This window comes from Temnothorax nylanderi, unplaced genomic scaffold (genome assembly GCF_030848795.1).
Source record: "Temnothorax nylanderi isolate EJ_2023f unplaced genomic scaffold, tnyl_v1.0 TNYL_tig0017_pilon, whole genome shotgun sequence".
Lineage (NCBI taxonomy): Eukaryota > Metazoa > Arthropoda > Insecta > Hymenoptera > Formicidae > Temnothorax > Temnothorax nylanderi.
In genome coordinates, this window is record NW_027249079.1 from 638,748 (window position 1) to 654,772 (window position 16,025).

At 45.1% G+C, this 16,025-nt stretch overlaps 1 protein-coding gene across 13 annotated transcripts in view; it reads right to left on the reverse strand.

Moving 5' to 3' along the window:
• The window catches only part of Rhogap19d (Rho GTPase activating protein at 19D), a 30,800-nt gene extending 18,394 nt beyond the window's left edge, over positions 1-12,406 (reverse strand). For 2 of the 13 annotated variants that reach the window (XM_071698957.1, XM_071698955.1), the window contains exons 1-2: positions 11,701-12,405; positions 8,432-8,493 (exon numbers count right to left, since the gene is read on the reverse strand). In XM_071698957.1, the coding sequence (XP_071555058.1) occupies positions 8,432-8,482 (51 nt within the window). In that variant the 5' untranslated portion in view covers positions 8,483-8,493; positions 11,701-12,405. Of the gene's footprint in view, positions 1-242; positions 424-4,278; positions 4,677-8,431; positions 8,494-10,374; positions 10,394-11,700 lie in introns of those variants that run through there. The other 11 variants (XM_071698958.1, XM_071698959.1, XM_071698967.1 and 8 more) reach the window with 9 other exon arrangements.
• Positions 12,407-16,025: the final 3,619 nt, after the last annotated feature.

Below are 16,025 nucleotides of genomic sequence, written 5' to 3' on the forward strand. Positions count from 1 at the left end.
ATAAATGACTTTATTCAAGTTTTCTTTGTTTAACGCAATAGATCTCATTTCAAGATTATAAATTGTTGCGTATATACGAGTATATAAGTCTTGATTTGACACTTCTTTTTTTTCTGCGTATGCCAAAAATTTCAAAAGCGCCGATTAAGAATATATTAAAAATACATCTGATATATCAGACGTCTTTAAAAGTCTTAAAATTAAAATGACTAATGAATACAGTAAATATATTTTTCAAGTACTCCATTGAAGAAACGTTAACTCTTTCTTCTTTTTTTTCTTCCAAGATGTAGAATTACAATTGTATTTGATATATTATTTTGTTTTCCACCTGTTTAGACGGTTCGTTTTTTCTGAGTGCTCCAAATCACTTGACTACTCCATTATCTTGATCTCTCGCTCAACGTTAATGATAAGCACACTCTAGCAAGGCGAGCGAATCGCAAAAATATACACGTATCTTGCATATGTCGCGAGATTTCCAATACACGCAATCACGAGTGTTAATAGCTATCATCGCTTCGAATAGCTAACAAACAACGCATAGTTATCAAATATTGAAGGCCAGATTAGGTTCAAATTACCGAAATAGAATTCCGAATTCATGCGCGAACTGTATATTTGCGAAACATCGATCAAGTTCCTTCTCGTTCTCTCTCTCTCTCTCTCTCTCTCTCTCTCTCTCTCTCTCTCTCTCTCTCTCTCTCTCTCTCTCTCTCTCTCTCTCTCTCTCTCTCGATTTGTACCGTCTAGGTAGGCCGACTAATACTAGGAAAGTCGATGCAACGCGAAAACGCGGCAGACAGACTCGTGGATATCCGCCAAGAATTATTCCAAGCCGACTCCGAGGCGGAGGCGGCGGAGAGCTGGAGAGACGTTTAGCGCGTTCTCGTTCTCTATCGCGGGGCGAGTTGAGTAAAATTTGGCGAAACGCCAAAAAATACGCGGCTCCGGTTCGTTATAATCGTATACCTATAGGATTGAGACGAGCGAAATTCGCTTTGCTCAAAGTGAAATCACAGGAAGCGAGCACAGGGATGGAAACAGGACATCTATCTCCGAGATAGAGAAGAAATCGATTACCGACAAAAGTCCAACAAATACAAGACTTCAAAGCGCTAAAGGCTCGAAAAGGCAGAGATTAAAGACGTCTTTCCTCCAAAGACAAACGAACGTTTCGAATTGTTTCTTTTTTTAATTTACGAAATAGCAGGATAACTCATGGCGAAAATGTAATTTATCTCAAATATAGGAAAATGAGATAAAACAAGATACACTAAAAACTAAAACAAGCGGTCGACGGAGCGACGATAAGACGGCAATCAGCGGCGTTTCGCGGTTTTCCGCGTTATCTAATCCGCTCGGATGCATTTCGGACGCGTGCGGAGTCGCGCGTATCGACGGTACCTTTTCGAAACTTCAGTCGATAGCATCTTCTTTTTTATTCAGCCGTCCTGTACGATAGTCACGAATAACGCGATGCGCGCGGCAACGCGACGCCAATACGAATAAAGGGAATCGATAATATCGAGATTTTTGTCGCGGTACCGCATACCGAGGTGACTTGCGTATACCGCCCCGTTATTATTGTCTCGTGCCGCGCGGTTTTCCGGTATTTCGCGGGCGAGCGAAGTCGGTCGATCGGATGTTCCTGCATCGCATGGAAAACAGATCGCGCGGACGTGAGCGAGCGTCGCGATGACGATGTAGGTCAGAAGAGAATAGGCGTTGTCAACGGCAAGTGGGTCACACCAAACCGTACAGAGTGCGGAACGGCACGGTCAATAATTACGTGGACACACGTTTGTGTCGCGGCGTCTTCGGACACGCGTGTGTCCTGCCCCCCCCTCCCCCCCCCCCGCCCGACCTTCTGGTCACGCATCGTAAATCGCGACGTCCACACGTTCAATATACGCTCGCGCTCGCGAAACACGTCTTGCTCTCGGGACTCGGGACAGGATGGAAGTCGGCGAGGACGGGGGGAACGGGCAGGTCAGGAAGAGAGGTATTTATGTATGCATACATTGAAATCCACTTGCGAGAAGAGGGAACGCCATCACGCAAGGTCGCGAGTACATTAACGAAACTCATTTTCTCACCCTCGAATCGACGATGTTGTGCACGAAAGCTTCATCGTGTGTGCCGTCGAACAACACGTTTATATGGCATTCGTTCGACGCGACACAGAAAAAAAGAAGTGTCAAATCAAAACTTATATACTTGTATGTACGTAACAATCTGTAATCTTTTTATAAGAATTACTTTCCATTTCAACTTTTTTTCCTTGAACTATATCAAACTATATAAAACTTTGTTTACCTGTAGTATAAGTGACTTCGTTGAAGCAAGTTTATAATTTCACTTCAAGATTATAGATTGTTGCGTACATACGAGTATAAGTGTTGATTTGGCACTTCTTTTTTTTTCTGTGGATATTGTGTCAAATATTCGACTAGGAATATCGCTATTGCGTTACCGGACGCGTCATTCGTAAACTGCAATTTGGAGACGATTTCTCCTTCATGAGCATACAATTAATCGTTTATCTTTTCCAACTTTTACTTTTATAATTAAACTTCAATCAAATCTCTCTTGATCACTCTGCTTGGAATTAACTGAAGAATAGGATTCTGTTTTTTTTTTAATTCATCAAAAGCCTCTTATCGTCCTTCGTTAATCATTCGAGAGTCATAGGTGCTTCGAAGAAATTTTTTTCTATAAAGAAATTGATTTCAAATCGGCTGAAGAAGGGAATATCATCTCGTCGTCTTCGAGAACGCGCGGAGGGATTCTTTTGGAGAATCTCCTTCCTTAGATCCCGCAGAAACCTCGCCTAAAGTTTTAATCAGCCGTTAACCGATCGCAAACCGGTTCACGCCAACGCTCGCGTGGGGCTCCGATCTTCGATTCGAGGTCTGTTATCCTTTTCGCTGACCGCGACGCTCGCCATTTCCGCCTTCGCCGACGAGCACGACGGTGCGCAGTTCCGACATCGATAACGTCGAGTTCCGGGGAGCGTTACGGCCGTTTGTTTACCATTTCAGAGAAATATCGAGTCGACGGTCGTTGTATGAGCGAACGAGTGCGATCCTCATATTCACGATATTAAAAACAGGATGCGGCAATAAACGATTCTCTCGTTCGCTCGCTTTTCAAGGAAGAAAACGTGATTGGAATGTTCTTGTTTTCTCGAATGCATCGGCCAAATTTCATCCTCGACTCCAATCGCGCGAACAATACGCGATAATTGTATTCTCCTCTCGCTCACACGCCACGCGACAACTATTCTCATTTCGCATGCCAATCGCCGCGCACTGTTCGCGAGCGTTTTCCTTGTATCAGTGCTAATACGATTCAGCACGTCCCGCGTGCAAGTGGCTTACGTAATTCCGTTTTACCGGCGACTCTTACATAAGAAGCAACACCGATCGACGACCGATAGGCGATTTCCAACTTTTCCAATGAAAAATGGGAATTTCGCTGGAATTTCGACGTTAGACAACCATTTGTTTTTGACGTGTGATATTGATTGATTTTGTTACATTGATCTAATTGTATATTGATCAATCGCTCGCTCAATCCATATACGCATGGATTGTGTAGTCGCCGATCTCTGAAATGAAAATAAAAAAGGATCTCGCGGACACACCGAGCGCACCAGCGCGCCGTTTCCTTTTCGGCGTCGTGGACGTGCCTCGAATTGAGGCGAGCACGAGCCTTAAACGCGTCGCGTTTAAAAAGCGGAATGCTTCATCCATGGCGATGCGACCTCGCCGAAAGAAAATGAAAAGGAGAACTGACTGGAGGGAAAGAAACTCGCGGCTCTACCGTGAGTGAATGAAAAGCGAGAAGCGAAAGAAGTGCGGGAAAGGATCTCACGCATCTCCGGGAACTCGCGCCTCTCGCGAGAGATTCGTTTTGTCGCCGAGCGTGAAATCGGCTAATCTAGCAGGACAAGAATATCACATCCGGCTGCAGACGTATACAATCTCTCAAGAGTCTCCGAGCCGGTTGAATAAACACGTAATCAATCGTGCAATTTTTCAAAATGTTACTCGAAGCCTTTTTTCAGGAATAGAGGATGAATATCTTTAAAAGGTCAGCCACAGCTCGCTAAATGCTTAATGCCACCCAAGATCCGTGCCCTACATTTCTAATTTTAGTATCGAACAATCAATTTTGCTGAAAAATTGATAAGAGATATGTTTATTATTTCGACGACATTCACGCTCTCGCTCTGTCAAAAGCGTCTGTCTTTGGTGTCTTGAAGATAAAAACCTCGTCGAGCAGATTTCGCATCGTACGTAGTGTCGGTCGACTTATCCGTAGATCAATCGAGCGTGAAACTCATCGCGAGGGATGACGGACGAGTCTTCTCTTACGGATTAATTTTCCGCGGCATGCACTAACGGGTAAGCCATCGTCGTCGCGATCGACATCTTCTTATTCCCCGGCGTCTTCGTCGCCGAGTTGAATGTCAGGTAAGGAGACGCTGCACGGCTCGTCCGCGCGGATCTTCACGCGATTTATCTATCGGGACGTGGACTCCGAGGCGGGAAAGTCGGAGTCGCTGAACGTCACGTCGTCGTTGTCGTCGTCGTCGTCGTCGTCGTCGTCGTCATTCGCGATACCATAACCGGCGCGATGGTCACGGCAATACTGCCGCGACCGACTACCGTCAACGGCGGCCCGGCCATGGGGAATTCGCGAACACGATGCGCATTACTCCCTCCTGACGACGTCGCGTCATCGTTATCGTCACCTCCTACAAAACATAGCGATAGCCGTCGGCGATAGCCGTCGGTGATAGCCGCTGCCGCGGCACGCGCGTTTTCGAGCCGTCGCGTCCGCCACCGGTGACCGACGGCTCGACCTCTCTCGGCTCGACGCGTCTTATCTCGCTCCTCTCTCCGATGGAATTTTCTTCTTCTCCTTTCGCGGATATCCGTCGCTGTTGGAACGCAATGCCGGAGTACCATACTCTGTCGACTTCTCCTTCTTTGCTTAGTTAGATGATCCATTCATCCACCCTTTTCCATTAACTCTAGAACACAGAGCGTGGGTCTCCCAGACCCAGACAAAACTTTGCTTGCGAAAATTTTCTATTTTCGATATTTAGTTTTAACTTTGACTTGACAAAATAAAACTTTTCGGTATTAAAACCCATTAGACATATTCCTAAGTTTCAGAGCTTCAAACTAAAAAAAATATAAGTCCAAAAATATTTATCTGAACTACAGTTACAGCCTATCAAAGTTGCATGGGTCTCCCAGATCCATGGTGTGTGTTTTCGGGATGCTCTGGAAGCTGTGTTCTAGAGTTAATGTTGTCGATTGTTGTTTGGCTTCGACGATCGAACGCGAATCGGTTATACATATTTAACGCGACATGAAAAAGCTTCTCGGATGTGGTCTGCCATTGGCATTGGTACAGGATATAAAAAGACCAATGAGTCTTCGCCTCTCGTTCAGTGAAAATAATAAAAAAAGAACATTTCTATAAAGTAAAGTTTGACATAAAGTTTCAAGGTTGAAAACAAGAAATTTGCCGAAATATTTTTTATCAAAATGATTTGTGTGAAAGCGTCTGCGTGCGTCATAACGATAAGTTTAATGGAGGTTGCGGTCGAATTCGTGACACAGCGAGAGACGACACTCACGGTCGAAAACGCGAAAGTTCGCCATCCGCGAAAGTTAAACCGGTCGATCAATTCTTCGATCGCAGATTCCCTGTGAGACCCCCGTCGATTTTGCCGCTGAAACACGCGATATACCGATTGCTGAAATAAAATACTCGTCGTAAACCGAAGGAGACGTTTTTGACGCGAGATTTTATAGGAAAATGAAAACCCGAGATCCATGATATTCATTTTCAATAATAGATAGGAAGAAGTAGAAGTAGAAAGAACTCCAAGTTCCGAAAGAAGCGTTTAATTGTTTAATTTGAGTGTATAATGGAGAAAATAAAACTTTCAATCGAACAACTCGTTTCCAGCCAGAATCGCATTGCGAGCAAAAGTTTTCCAGAGTCGTGTAATATGCAATCTTCACGTTTCTCTTTTTTTTTCTGGATATACGCGGTTAAAGCGATTTCGAAATCGGTTTCTCGATTGAGAACGAGATGTGGTCGAAGACTGTTGCAAAATTACAGGATGCGTCTTCTTAATTTTCTTGTTTTGTCGACCGTTACGTTATGCCTTTTGCTCCGTACGTGAATGACGACGCGTCTCATCAAGTTCGCGAGATCGAATCGATAACCGCTCGAACGCGCGATCGCATCGGAAGCACGAGGAGAACCGCGTCCCTATATATGTTAAAAACGAATCGCGGAATGACCGCCTTGAACGTTTCTCACTCCGTTTCGATGAAAAGAGCCCGGCAACGGGCCACTTTCGCGAACGTGCGCAATATTTTGCACGCGAGCAGAGGCAGTCGATCGGCACAAGTCGTTGTCTGCTTTTTTTTTTCAAACCACATTACGTTACATTTTCTAAACTCGGAATGAAACGGAACGAAACGAACGCAGCCCTGTGGATCGAAATTTCTATTGAAAGAGAAAACAGAGTGAGCGGGCGGGGAGAAGACGCAGAAAGCGCGGTATCCAGAATCAAATTAGAGAGGTGAGAGTGGAGCGAGAACAACTGATTAATTAGCGTTGCGTGACGGTCGCGTCTGTCTCGGGTCTGAAGAATATGCCCTTTCTTTCCCCTGGAGATCGTGACTTCCGAACGAGGACGCGCTCGCGATGAACTCGCTCTTTCCATGACGAGCTGATACGAGCGAGACGACGTTGCGACTTAATCGTTAATTTAATCGTAATTTAGTTATAAGTGCGCGAGACGTCGCATGAATATGGAACACTTTACACATTTCACGAGTTTGTCCAACGAGTCCTGCGAGAATAAATGCGAAAAAACCTCCTATCCGATTCTACATCTCAAGTTTTCAGCTAGATTAAATCTCATTAGCTTTGGACGTGGTCGTCGAGATTGCCCTTTACGACAGGATGTCTTCTTCTTTTTCTCGAAGATGGAGCCTGTTTTCTTTTTTTATTTTTTCCCAATAAGACCACGCACGCACGACACTATCCGGCCGTGTTGGCCGGATTTGCGTCATCGTAAGCAGATTCAGGCGCACACGGTGGGTGGACTAATCGGGGAAGTAAGTAATCGATGAGCAAGCATTGTGGCGAGAGAGCGCGCGTAATGCTACGTTGTGCGTGATTATGCCACGGGTCAACGCGGGACAAACTTAAGTAAGCGCTTTGAAGAAGATTACCTCTGGTAAGAGGCAGAACAATACAAGTAACCGCGCTACCTGCATTATAGCTACTGCAAAATGAAAACGCGCGAAATAAAACACACAGTATGAGAGGGTCGAGACTGCGAACCGCAAAAGAGTTTCAAAGTTTTATGAAGAGAATCTCTTACAAAGTAAACGTCTCTTCTCTCCTAAGTGACGATCGCAAATTTATTTGCGCGTCGTGCTAAAGTGACGCGACGCCCTCGCAATAGTCCGCTTCACAAGATTTTCCGTTAAACGAGTGGGAGCGCAGAGGCAAGGGTATTCGGGGAAATTTTCGTATAACAGTGCTCTATGACTTTAAAGCCGGGTAGGCTTTATTTGCTCTCCGGTATAACACACTCGGTGAACTATTTTTAAGCTGCTTATTTACGCAAACTGCCATCGCGCGCGCGCGCGTGCATTTACCGTTCTCGGAGCATACACATACACACATTTTCTCTCTCTCTCTTTTGGGATGGTTTACCAAAAATCTTGGGGGATTCTCGACATGATCAGGCATCGTGATTTATTTCTTCAAACGAGAAGCGTTTGGTTCGTGATAAGTGGCCGTCAAATCCTGTGAAGCTCATCGATTTTCCGAAATGTACTATCCGTAACCGCGATGAGTCTGTCGATGATAGCCATGCCGTCAGCGAATCACGTGGTGACGATCTATACTATTCGTTTCTCGAGCACGGAGCACGCCAGGACCTCTCGGAAACGCGTTGTTGACGTCGACGTCGTCGTCGTCGTCGTCGTCGTCGATGCAAAACCGGGCGCTCCGGAAAATCGAACCTTGCCGACTTGTTTCTCGCCAGGGCGCGTTTCACGGAGGAATCCGTCGGCGGTGAGGACGAAAATGAGAGCCGCTGCTCGCGAGATGAGTGCGGCGGCAGTGCGGTCAATGTCAGAGCGCGGAATGCATTCCGATCTAAAAATTCACGCTCTCCCACGGGAGAGACGATCGAACGAGCGGCCACGTGGTCGATTCTCGACGGCCACGGAAATGTGTGACATCGGCCAACTCGTTCGCCTCTATCTCGCGGCTCCGCAACTTTTCTAAAATTATCGAATTTCGCGTTGCGCGAGGACATCGCTAATCGGCGACTCAATCTATTTGGCGATTAACGTGGCGAAACGTCACTTACCCCGTGTGGCTGCCTGACGAAGCCCCGGTGGTTATTTCGGTCGTCAGCCATTGCACCTTGTCCTGAAACCAGCCAATACAGCGAGATTAGACGAAGGTATTGCCGTAAGAAAAAGCATGATAGAAAAAAAATATAATCAATTTAAATTTCGCGAATAGGGTGATCGTTCGATAAGTCTTGCCTATCTTCGAAAAGATCGTCAAGTTATACGGTCAATTTTACCGAACTTTTCGCGCGATTTAACGGTTTCACGTGCAAGCAGGAGATCGTACAATAATGCTCCGTTTTTTCAGCCTCTTCCAAACGATTTCACTTCGCGCAAGACCGATTAGCAATCAGCGACGTATCCTCGTCAGCGATTCTCACCATTAAGTCGCGACCGGCCGACTACCTACTCTGACCTCGCGCGAGCGCGGGACTCGTCGTTCCCGTTCTTGAACGACATCTTGGCATCCGCAGAATTAACGTCATTAAGCGAATTGACGTGGTTTCACGCGAGAAACGAAAGGTATCCTGCGCTCGCTCGCACGCACGCACACGTCGGAAAACGTTCTTATCGCAGGCTGTCATTGGAGCCGATCGGTGACGTGTTGTGGGACAAGACGTTAAGGGGCGTCGTAGGACGGGTCAGCGTGAAATTTTCCTTCGACCGCAAGCAAGACGCAGGTATAACGACGACGTTTATTATCTGTCGGAGCCGAGCGTGCGTATCCGCGCGCTCGAAACGGTAACCAATTGAAGGCGGCCGTACCAGACTTGGCTGGTAATTACTCCGAAACGCGGTTGACTCCCCTCGCAACGGGTGTTCGCGGTTTCTTGATTTTTTGTTGTTGTTGTTTCTGTTTTTTTTTTCCTTCGCGGCAGCGCGAAGACCGCGATCGGGCTCGTCGCGTGCAGCCGCCGCGCCGCTTCACGTCGAAGACGTGCGAGACGAAGTTGTCGATTCGCCGCAGCTGCATCGCGCGTCCGATTGGAAGGAGATCGCGAGATTCGCTCGCAAAAAGCGATCCGTCATTACCGAGACTCCGGGAGCGGCCTCGTTTGCTCCACGCGATTTTCCACGCGACGCTGAATCGCGCGATTGAGATCGGGACGAGCGGACGGATCGTCTCGAGCTTATCGTGAATTTTGAACGAGAGAGCACACACACGTACACATATACACGTGCCGCACCCATCGTGCGATAATTTCGATCGATGCGAACGCGCTTACGATCGAAAACGGAACGCTCCGCTCAAGCCGAGCGACTAGCGCGCGAAATAATAACGAAAATGGAAAGCACGCGCTCCGATGTTATCCCGAGGTAAAATACTGAGTTTCTTGCGAGAACTTTTGTACAGCTTGGCCGCTTGAAAGGCGAATACCTCGCGCGGCATGTCGTGTTTTATGTCGGAATATATATATCGGCACATAAAATATGAAATATCTCGTAAAGCATTGATTTTTCTCGCGGTCCGCCTCGATATTTTTACCTCGAGAAACAAGGAAAATCAATGTAGAAAAATCGTATCAAAATACAAAATCTGATTTAAGTGTTTCAAATTTCGATTTAAATTTTGTAAACCATGATATTTACATAAATCCGAATAATTTCTTATTTACCTTTTGGTAAAAAAAACAACAGAGATATTTCAAGTGATTAAATTAGATGAGAATTCCTTTGCATGTGATAATTCCTAACAGTATAGATTTGTTTTTTATCGCTGCGCTGAACCGTGCTAGAGCTTTCCTTCTCGCTTTCGTCAAATTTCACAAACATATACCTAGTTCACAGATTTCACTTCAAGCATGAAAGAGTGTACGTTAGTTTTAGTTTTAGCTATTAAAAAAAAACCCGGAAAAATCCAACAATAAACTGCCTTATCGCACAACAGACGCGCGAATGGTACATGAAACAGCTGAAAAACGCGAGTGCGCAAAACGTTGAGCGCTTTCGATCCTACCGCTCGCTTCTGCTCGCCTCGAAATCGCCCGTTCGAAAACGCGACGTTGGACGCTTGTAATCAGCGCGATTAATAGCCGCGCCACGCCACGTGCCTCCGATGCATTCTACGTGCGTGTATGCGCGTGCACACACGTGTGCCTGCCGCGCGATCTTGGCCGGCTCGTTTATTATTGCGGGGCGACATCCATCATCATGGATCGCTTCCGATAAACTGTCCTCGGTTACCGCGCGCGTCAAACGATCGCCTTCCCCAGCAAGTCGTACCGTGCCAAATGCGTGCTCTCGCGTTGCCCGTGCTTGTCGTTTCCCAGAAATTTTAATCGGGAAGCGAAAAACCACTGTTCGCGACGATGATATCGACAACTGTAAGATCTGTATATGCGCACGCACGTGCATAAATACGTTATTTTACGTAAAAAATCTGAGAAGAAAATCTTACGACTTAAAGTTTCTCGATTCCGACAATTACTAACACCTTTCCGCGATAGCATTATGCGTAAAATGGAATTGTATACAAGTGTGAACGCATCGAGCTAATAGCGTTTTCTACTGGGAAAACTAGCGCAACATGTTTTCAGTGCTTAATGTTCTACTGTGTTTAATTTGACAAAAATTTCTGTCAATAGAACATTAAACACTGAAAAAATACGTGAACTGATTTTCACAATTGGAGCAATAAAATTGCACTCAGTGTGCACCTGTGTTGCGCTAGTTTCCCTAGTAGAAAACGCTATAAGAAAGCGTTCAAACAAGACATACCGGTGGTATCGTTTTTCACGGAGGAGCGTCCGACTGTCCTATCTTTAGGACTTGTTAAAAGTACTATCTTGGACAGATGTTAAACGCGCGTCTCCCATAACGAAACAGCACCCAGGAGATAAGAGAGTCGTGTTCCTTGGAAAATTGCTGAAAACTCGAGCACCAGGGGTTCCCCCCTCTCTTTCTCTCTCCTCTCTCCCTCTTTCTTTTTCTCTCCACGATGTTGACGCGCGAGGTCGGGATCTGGATCGGGATCTGGATCGCGGCGGCGCGGCGCTTAGGAGTTTGATGCCCCGATTCGGGGTCTCGAGCGAGACGCGCCAATGCTCGCGCCGTATGTTGGGGCACGCAGGGTTCGCGTAAACGGAGTAACGCGTCACGGTCGCGCGTCGGACGCGCGATGCAACGGCAATAGGGCCGAGAGGAACCGCGAGGAACAGGACGAGACGAGAGGTGTGGTGGAGGGCGGGGACGTAGGGGGCCCCCGAGTCGAGGGGAATCGCGCGCGAGGCCCCCCCCTCTCTCTCTCTCTCTCTCTCTCTCTGTCTCCCGCGGTGTAACGTACCTAACGCAGGATATATCACGCGCTGTTAGCAATTGTTCGCAGCGCCTCCGCTGACCCACGAAGACGCGAGGCGCCTCTTCTCATCCGCGTCCGACGACGTTGCGCCGAGAGACCGACGACGGCGACGACGTGGCTTCGCGCGACCGGAGGGTCTGAAGACGTTCGACGGCGCATCGGCGACGAGCCGCCGTTCCAGGATGCATTATAACTCTTCCTGTTCTTCTTGCGTCCTCCTGGCTCTCCTTTTCGCTTTCTCTCTCCCTCTGCCTCTCTTCTTTTCCACCGCCTCACTCTATCCTTCGTGCTCTTCCGTGCCGAACACTCCTACACGGGGGAAGGGGACAACCAGGGAGGGGGGCCCTCAATTCTGTGACACTAGGGAGACGCACATGATGCAGCTACCGCGGCTCCGGCCTGCACCTGCACACCGTGGGTCCTAACACGAATCTCTCGTATCCCGAGTCCCGAGGGGCGGCCACGTCGTTGCGAGGAAACTACGTTACGTATGAGGCGCGCGACGATTATCCTCTTGGCACTGTGACTCGTTAATGACGACGAACGACGGCCGCCGCGCTAGTAACATGGCCAGACCAGACTAGAACCTGGAACGGCTCCGAAGTACTCCGAACGTCCGAACTCCGAATGCACCGAGATCCGCTCCGCTTCCCTCCAGATAGAGGCGCCAGCCGCCACAGCCGTCGCTTGTCGCTTGTCGCTTCCTCCTTTCTCTGGTCGAGGAAAGAAGGCCTCGACCCGCCATCTGTCGACGACCTCCGTATACTTAGCAGACAGATATTTTTTCTTTTTTATTATTGCACTTGTTTGGAAATTGTTTAGGCAAATTTAGAAATACATTCTCATAGTTCAAGGAAATAACAGTTTACTTATAATTAATAAAAGTTAATTGAGTTAACACAGAGAGAAGAATGAGAGACGAGACACGACACGGGGCCCGGTTTTAGGTGATCCGCGAACGCGATACGCCCTCTGGGAACGATGTAAAACGTGCACATGAACTACGTAGCCAATGTCCACGTTTGGGCCACGGGGTAACACATACGTGCACGATTTAGGTTGCGTTCCGTGCTAATGTCGGTAACGCAAAGTTATTGATTTTTCGTTATGTGAGCGAGCGAGAAGGTATAAGAGCGAGCGAGACAGTAATTGGAGTGAGCGAGATGAGAATAATACATGCAGAAGGCTCGGGGGTGGGGATCTGATCGAGGATCGAGCATCGAGTCTTTTCCTTGCGCGCCGTTGTTCTTATGGGAGCAAATACTTTATCGAATGGAAATTCTTGTTTTGTTCCTCGTAGCTTTCCACTGCAGCTCATTTTGCATCTGATCCATCCGATTTACCTACTTCAATAGTACAATCGTCAATGAAGCTTATATCACACAACCTGTAACAAACAATAAATTCATTTAGATACACAAATCAAAATATCAAAATAATCTCTTTTATTCCCTTGAATAAAATATGTTTTTATTTATAGTAATTGTTGAAAGAAACTCATCAAATTAAGAAAAGAATTAAGAAAATGTATTATTAATTTTTTAATTTCCAAATTTGATCTTCTCAAAAACTTTATACAAAATTTTTTAATATACATTATTTATTATATATTATTATATATTATTTTATATACACTTTTGCAACTACTTTTCAACTGTATTTGCAATCGATTATTTATTGTCTATAATCTATAAAATGAGCAGCAGTGTTATGATATACAATGTAAAATACATACGAAGACCAACTTTTGTGTTCTGCAGAAATTGTAAAATACAGTTGAAAAAGTAATCCTATGTAGGGCGGCAGTGTGGTCTAGTGGTAGAGCGCCAGACTCGTAATCTGAGGAACCAGGTTCGAGTCCACTAGAGCCATGGAAAGTTTTTTCCGACAGCTGCGCCCCTCCGTGCAAGATAGGCCTCTTGTGCGGAGCAAACTTGGGCTCCGTCTTTCGGAAAGAGACGTTAAACCGTTGGTCCAAAGGGTTAAAGTGAGAGGAGATCTTCTTTGTTTCTTCAAGGCATTTGTACGTCCACTCGACACCGATGTTATGCACTGACAAGTCAGCCAATTTTGGTTTGTTCTCATTTTCGGTCCGGGGGCACGTCCCACGAAGAACGAGATAACGTGACTCACTCAATTTCATATTTCGAATTTTTTTCGGCGTCCGTGGACGCACTACTTTACAAAACACTCTTACGTTTCCTTTCAATTTATTGATTTCTTCGTGTAATTCTCTACGTTGTTTTTCTATTTTTTGATTTAAATTTTGTAAATTTTTTATTGTTATTATACGGAGCGTAACCAAAACTCCCAAGCTCCCCACAAGCTTGACGACCAATTTCAAATTTAATGTCTCTGAAAGATAGCCCAGTTTCTCCGCACGAGCCCCACTCGTGCGGGGGGTGCAGTTTGGAATATAAAAATTCCTGTGATCAGGTGGACTCGAACCCGGTTCCTCGGGATTACGAGTCTGGCGCTTTACCACAAAACCACACTGCCACCCTTATTGACGAATGACGATTGTACTATTACACATCGGTTTCTTCTGCTCGGATACCCCCGCCCCCGGGGCTTTTTTCTTTTTTTCTTAATTGTATGTGTTTTTAAATAAATAATCGATTGCAAATACAGTTGAAAAGTAGTTGCAAAAGTATATATAAAATAATATATAATAATATATAATAAATAATGTATATTAAAAAATTTTGTATAAAGTTTTTGAGAAGATCAAATTTGGAAATTAAAAAATTAATAATACATTTTCTTAATTCTTTTCTTAATTTGATGAGTTTCTTTCAGCAATTACTATAAATAAAAATATATTTTATTCAAGGGAATAAAAGCGATTATTTTGATATTTTGATTTGTGTATCTAAATGAATTTATTGTTTGTTAATAAGCTTTATTGACGATTGTACTATTGAAGTAGGTAAATCGGATGGATCAGATGCAAAATGAGCTGCAGTGGAAAGCTACGAGGAACAAAACAAGAATTTCCATTCGATAAAGTATTTGCTCGCATAAGAACAACGGCGCGCAAGGAAAAGACTCGATGCTCGATCTTCGATCAGATCCCCACCCCCGAGCCTTCTGAATGTGTTATTCTCATCTCGCTCACTCCAATTACTGTCTCGCTCGCTCTTATACCTTCTCGCTCGCTCACATAACGAAAAATTAATAACTTTGCGTTACCGACATTAGCACGGAACGCAACCTAAATCGTGCACGTATGTGTTACCCCGTGGCCCAAACGTGGACATTGGCTACGTAGTTCATGTGCACGTTTTACATCGTTCCCAGAGGGCGTATCAGGTTCGCGGATCACTTAAAACCGGGCCGTGTCGTCTCTCATTCTTCTCTCTGGAAATAATTATTTTATCTGAAAATCAAGTTTCATGTGCGTTTTCTGGGCTGCGGTCCGATTCACGTTCACAGCGATGTAAGCATCTTTTGTCTTCGTTGCACATCAAATTTCAAACAAAGATAGAGCGTATTAGAGACTCTTTAAGGTCGATTCAGACACAGCCGTGCCGTACCCGTACCGTATCACGGACAGAAACATTAGACAAGGATTCCTATTGTCTCCATCCTTGTCTAATGTGTCTCCAGCCTTGTCTAATGTTAACGATACGGATACGGTACGGGTACGGCACGGCTGTGTCTGAATCGACCCTTAATCAGAGTTGATCATTTAAAAATATTTTTGAAAGTATTTTTTCGACATGATCTGGTGAACATAGGAATATTTAAAAAATATTTTTATGAATTATTTTAAACTTCCTAAAAAATATTTCTAAAATATTTTAAAAATATTTTGTACTGTAGGATATTTTAAATTACTCGTACTTGATCTTCTTTCTTAAAAAAGAATTAATCTGATGTTTAATTGAAAGGAAAAATATTCTATTAGCCAAATTTCTGTATCAAGTAAGTCCAGGGATAATTAAAGAGGATATATATTATTAACAATCAATCGCGATAGCTCAAATTGGTCTTTGGCTTCTCTTAAGAGGATCCTGGAGTCACGGCAATTACCGACATTTCAGTTGGACCAATTTTCTTCGAATTGACTTTACAGAATGGAAAACCCGTTTACACGTTTAAAGTACGTACAGAAATCATGTGCGGGATAGTAAATTTAAGATTAAAAACTTGAGAAAAATATATTTAATACTAGTTTTGGTGTTGCACCTTTTGTACCTAGAGCTATCACTTCAAGGAAACGTTCGCTTATATACAAATTATATAGCTTATGTATACGTGTACAAATTGAAAATGTCCCGCACCTCGGACTAGATCAAAGAACAGCG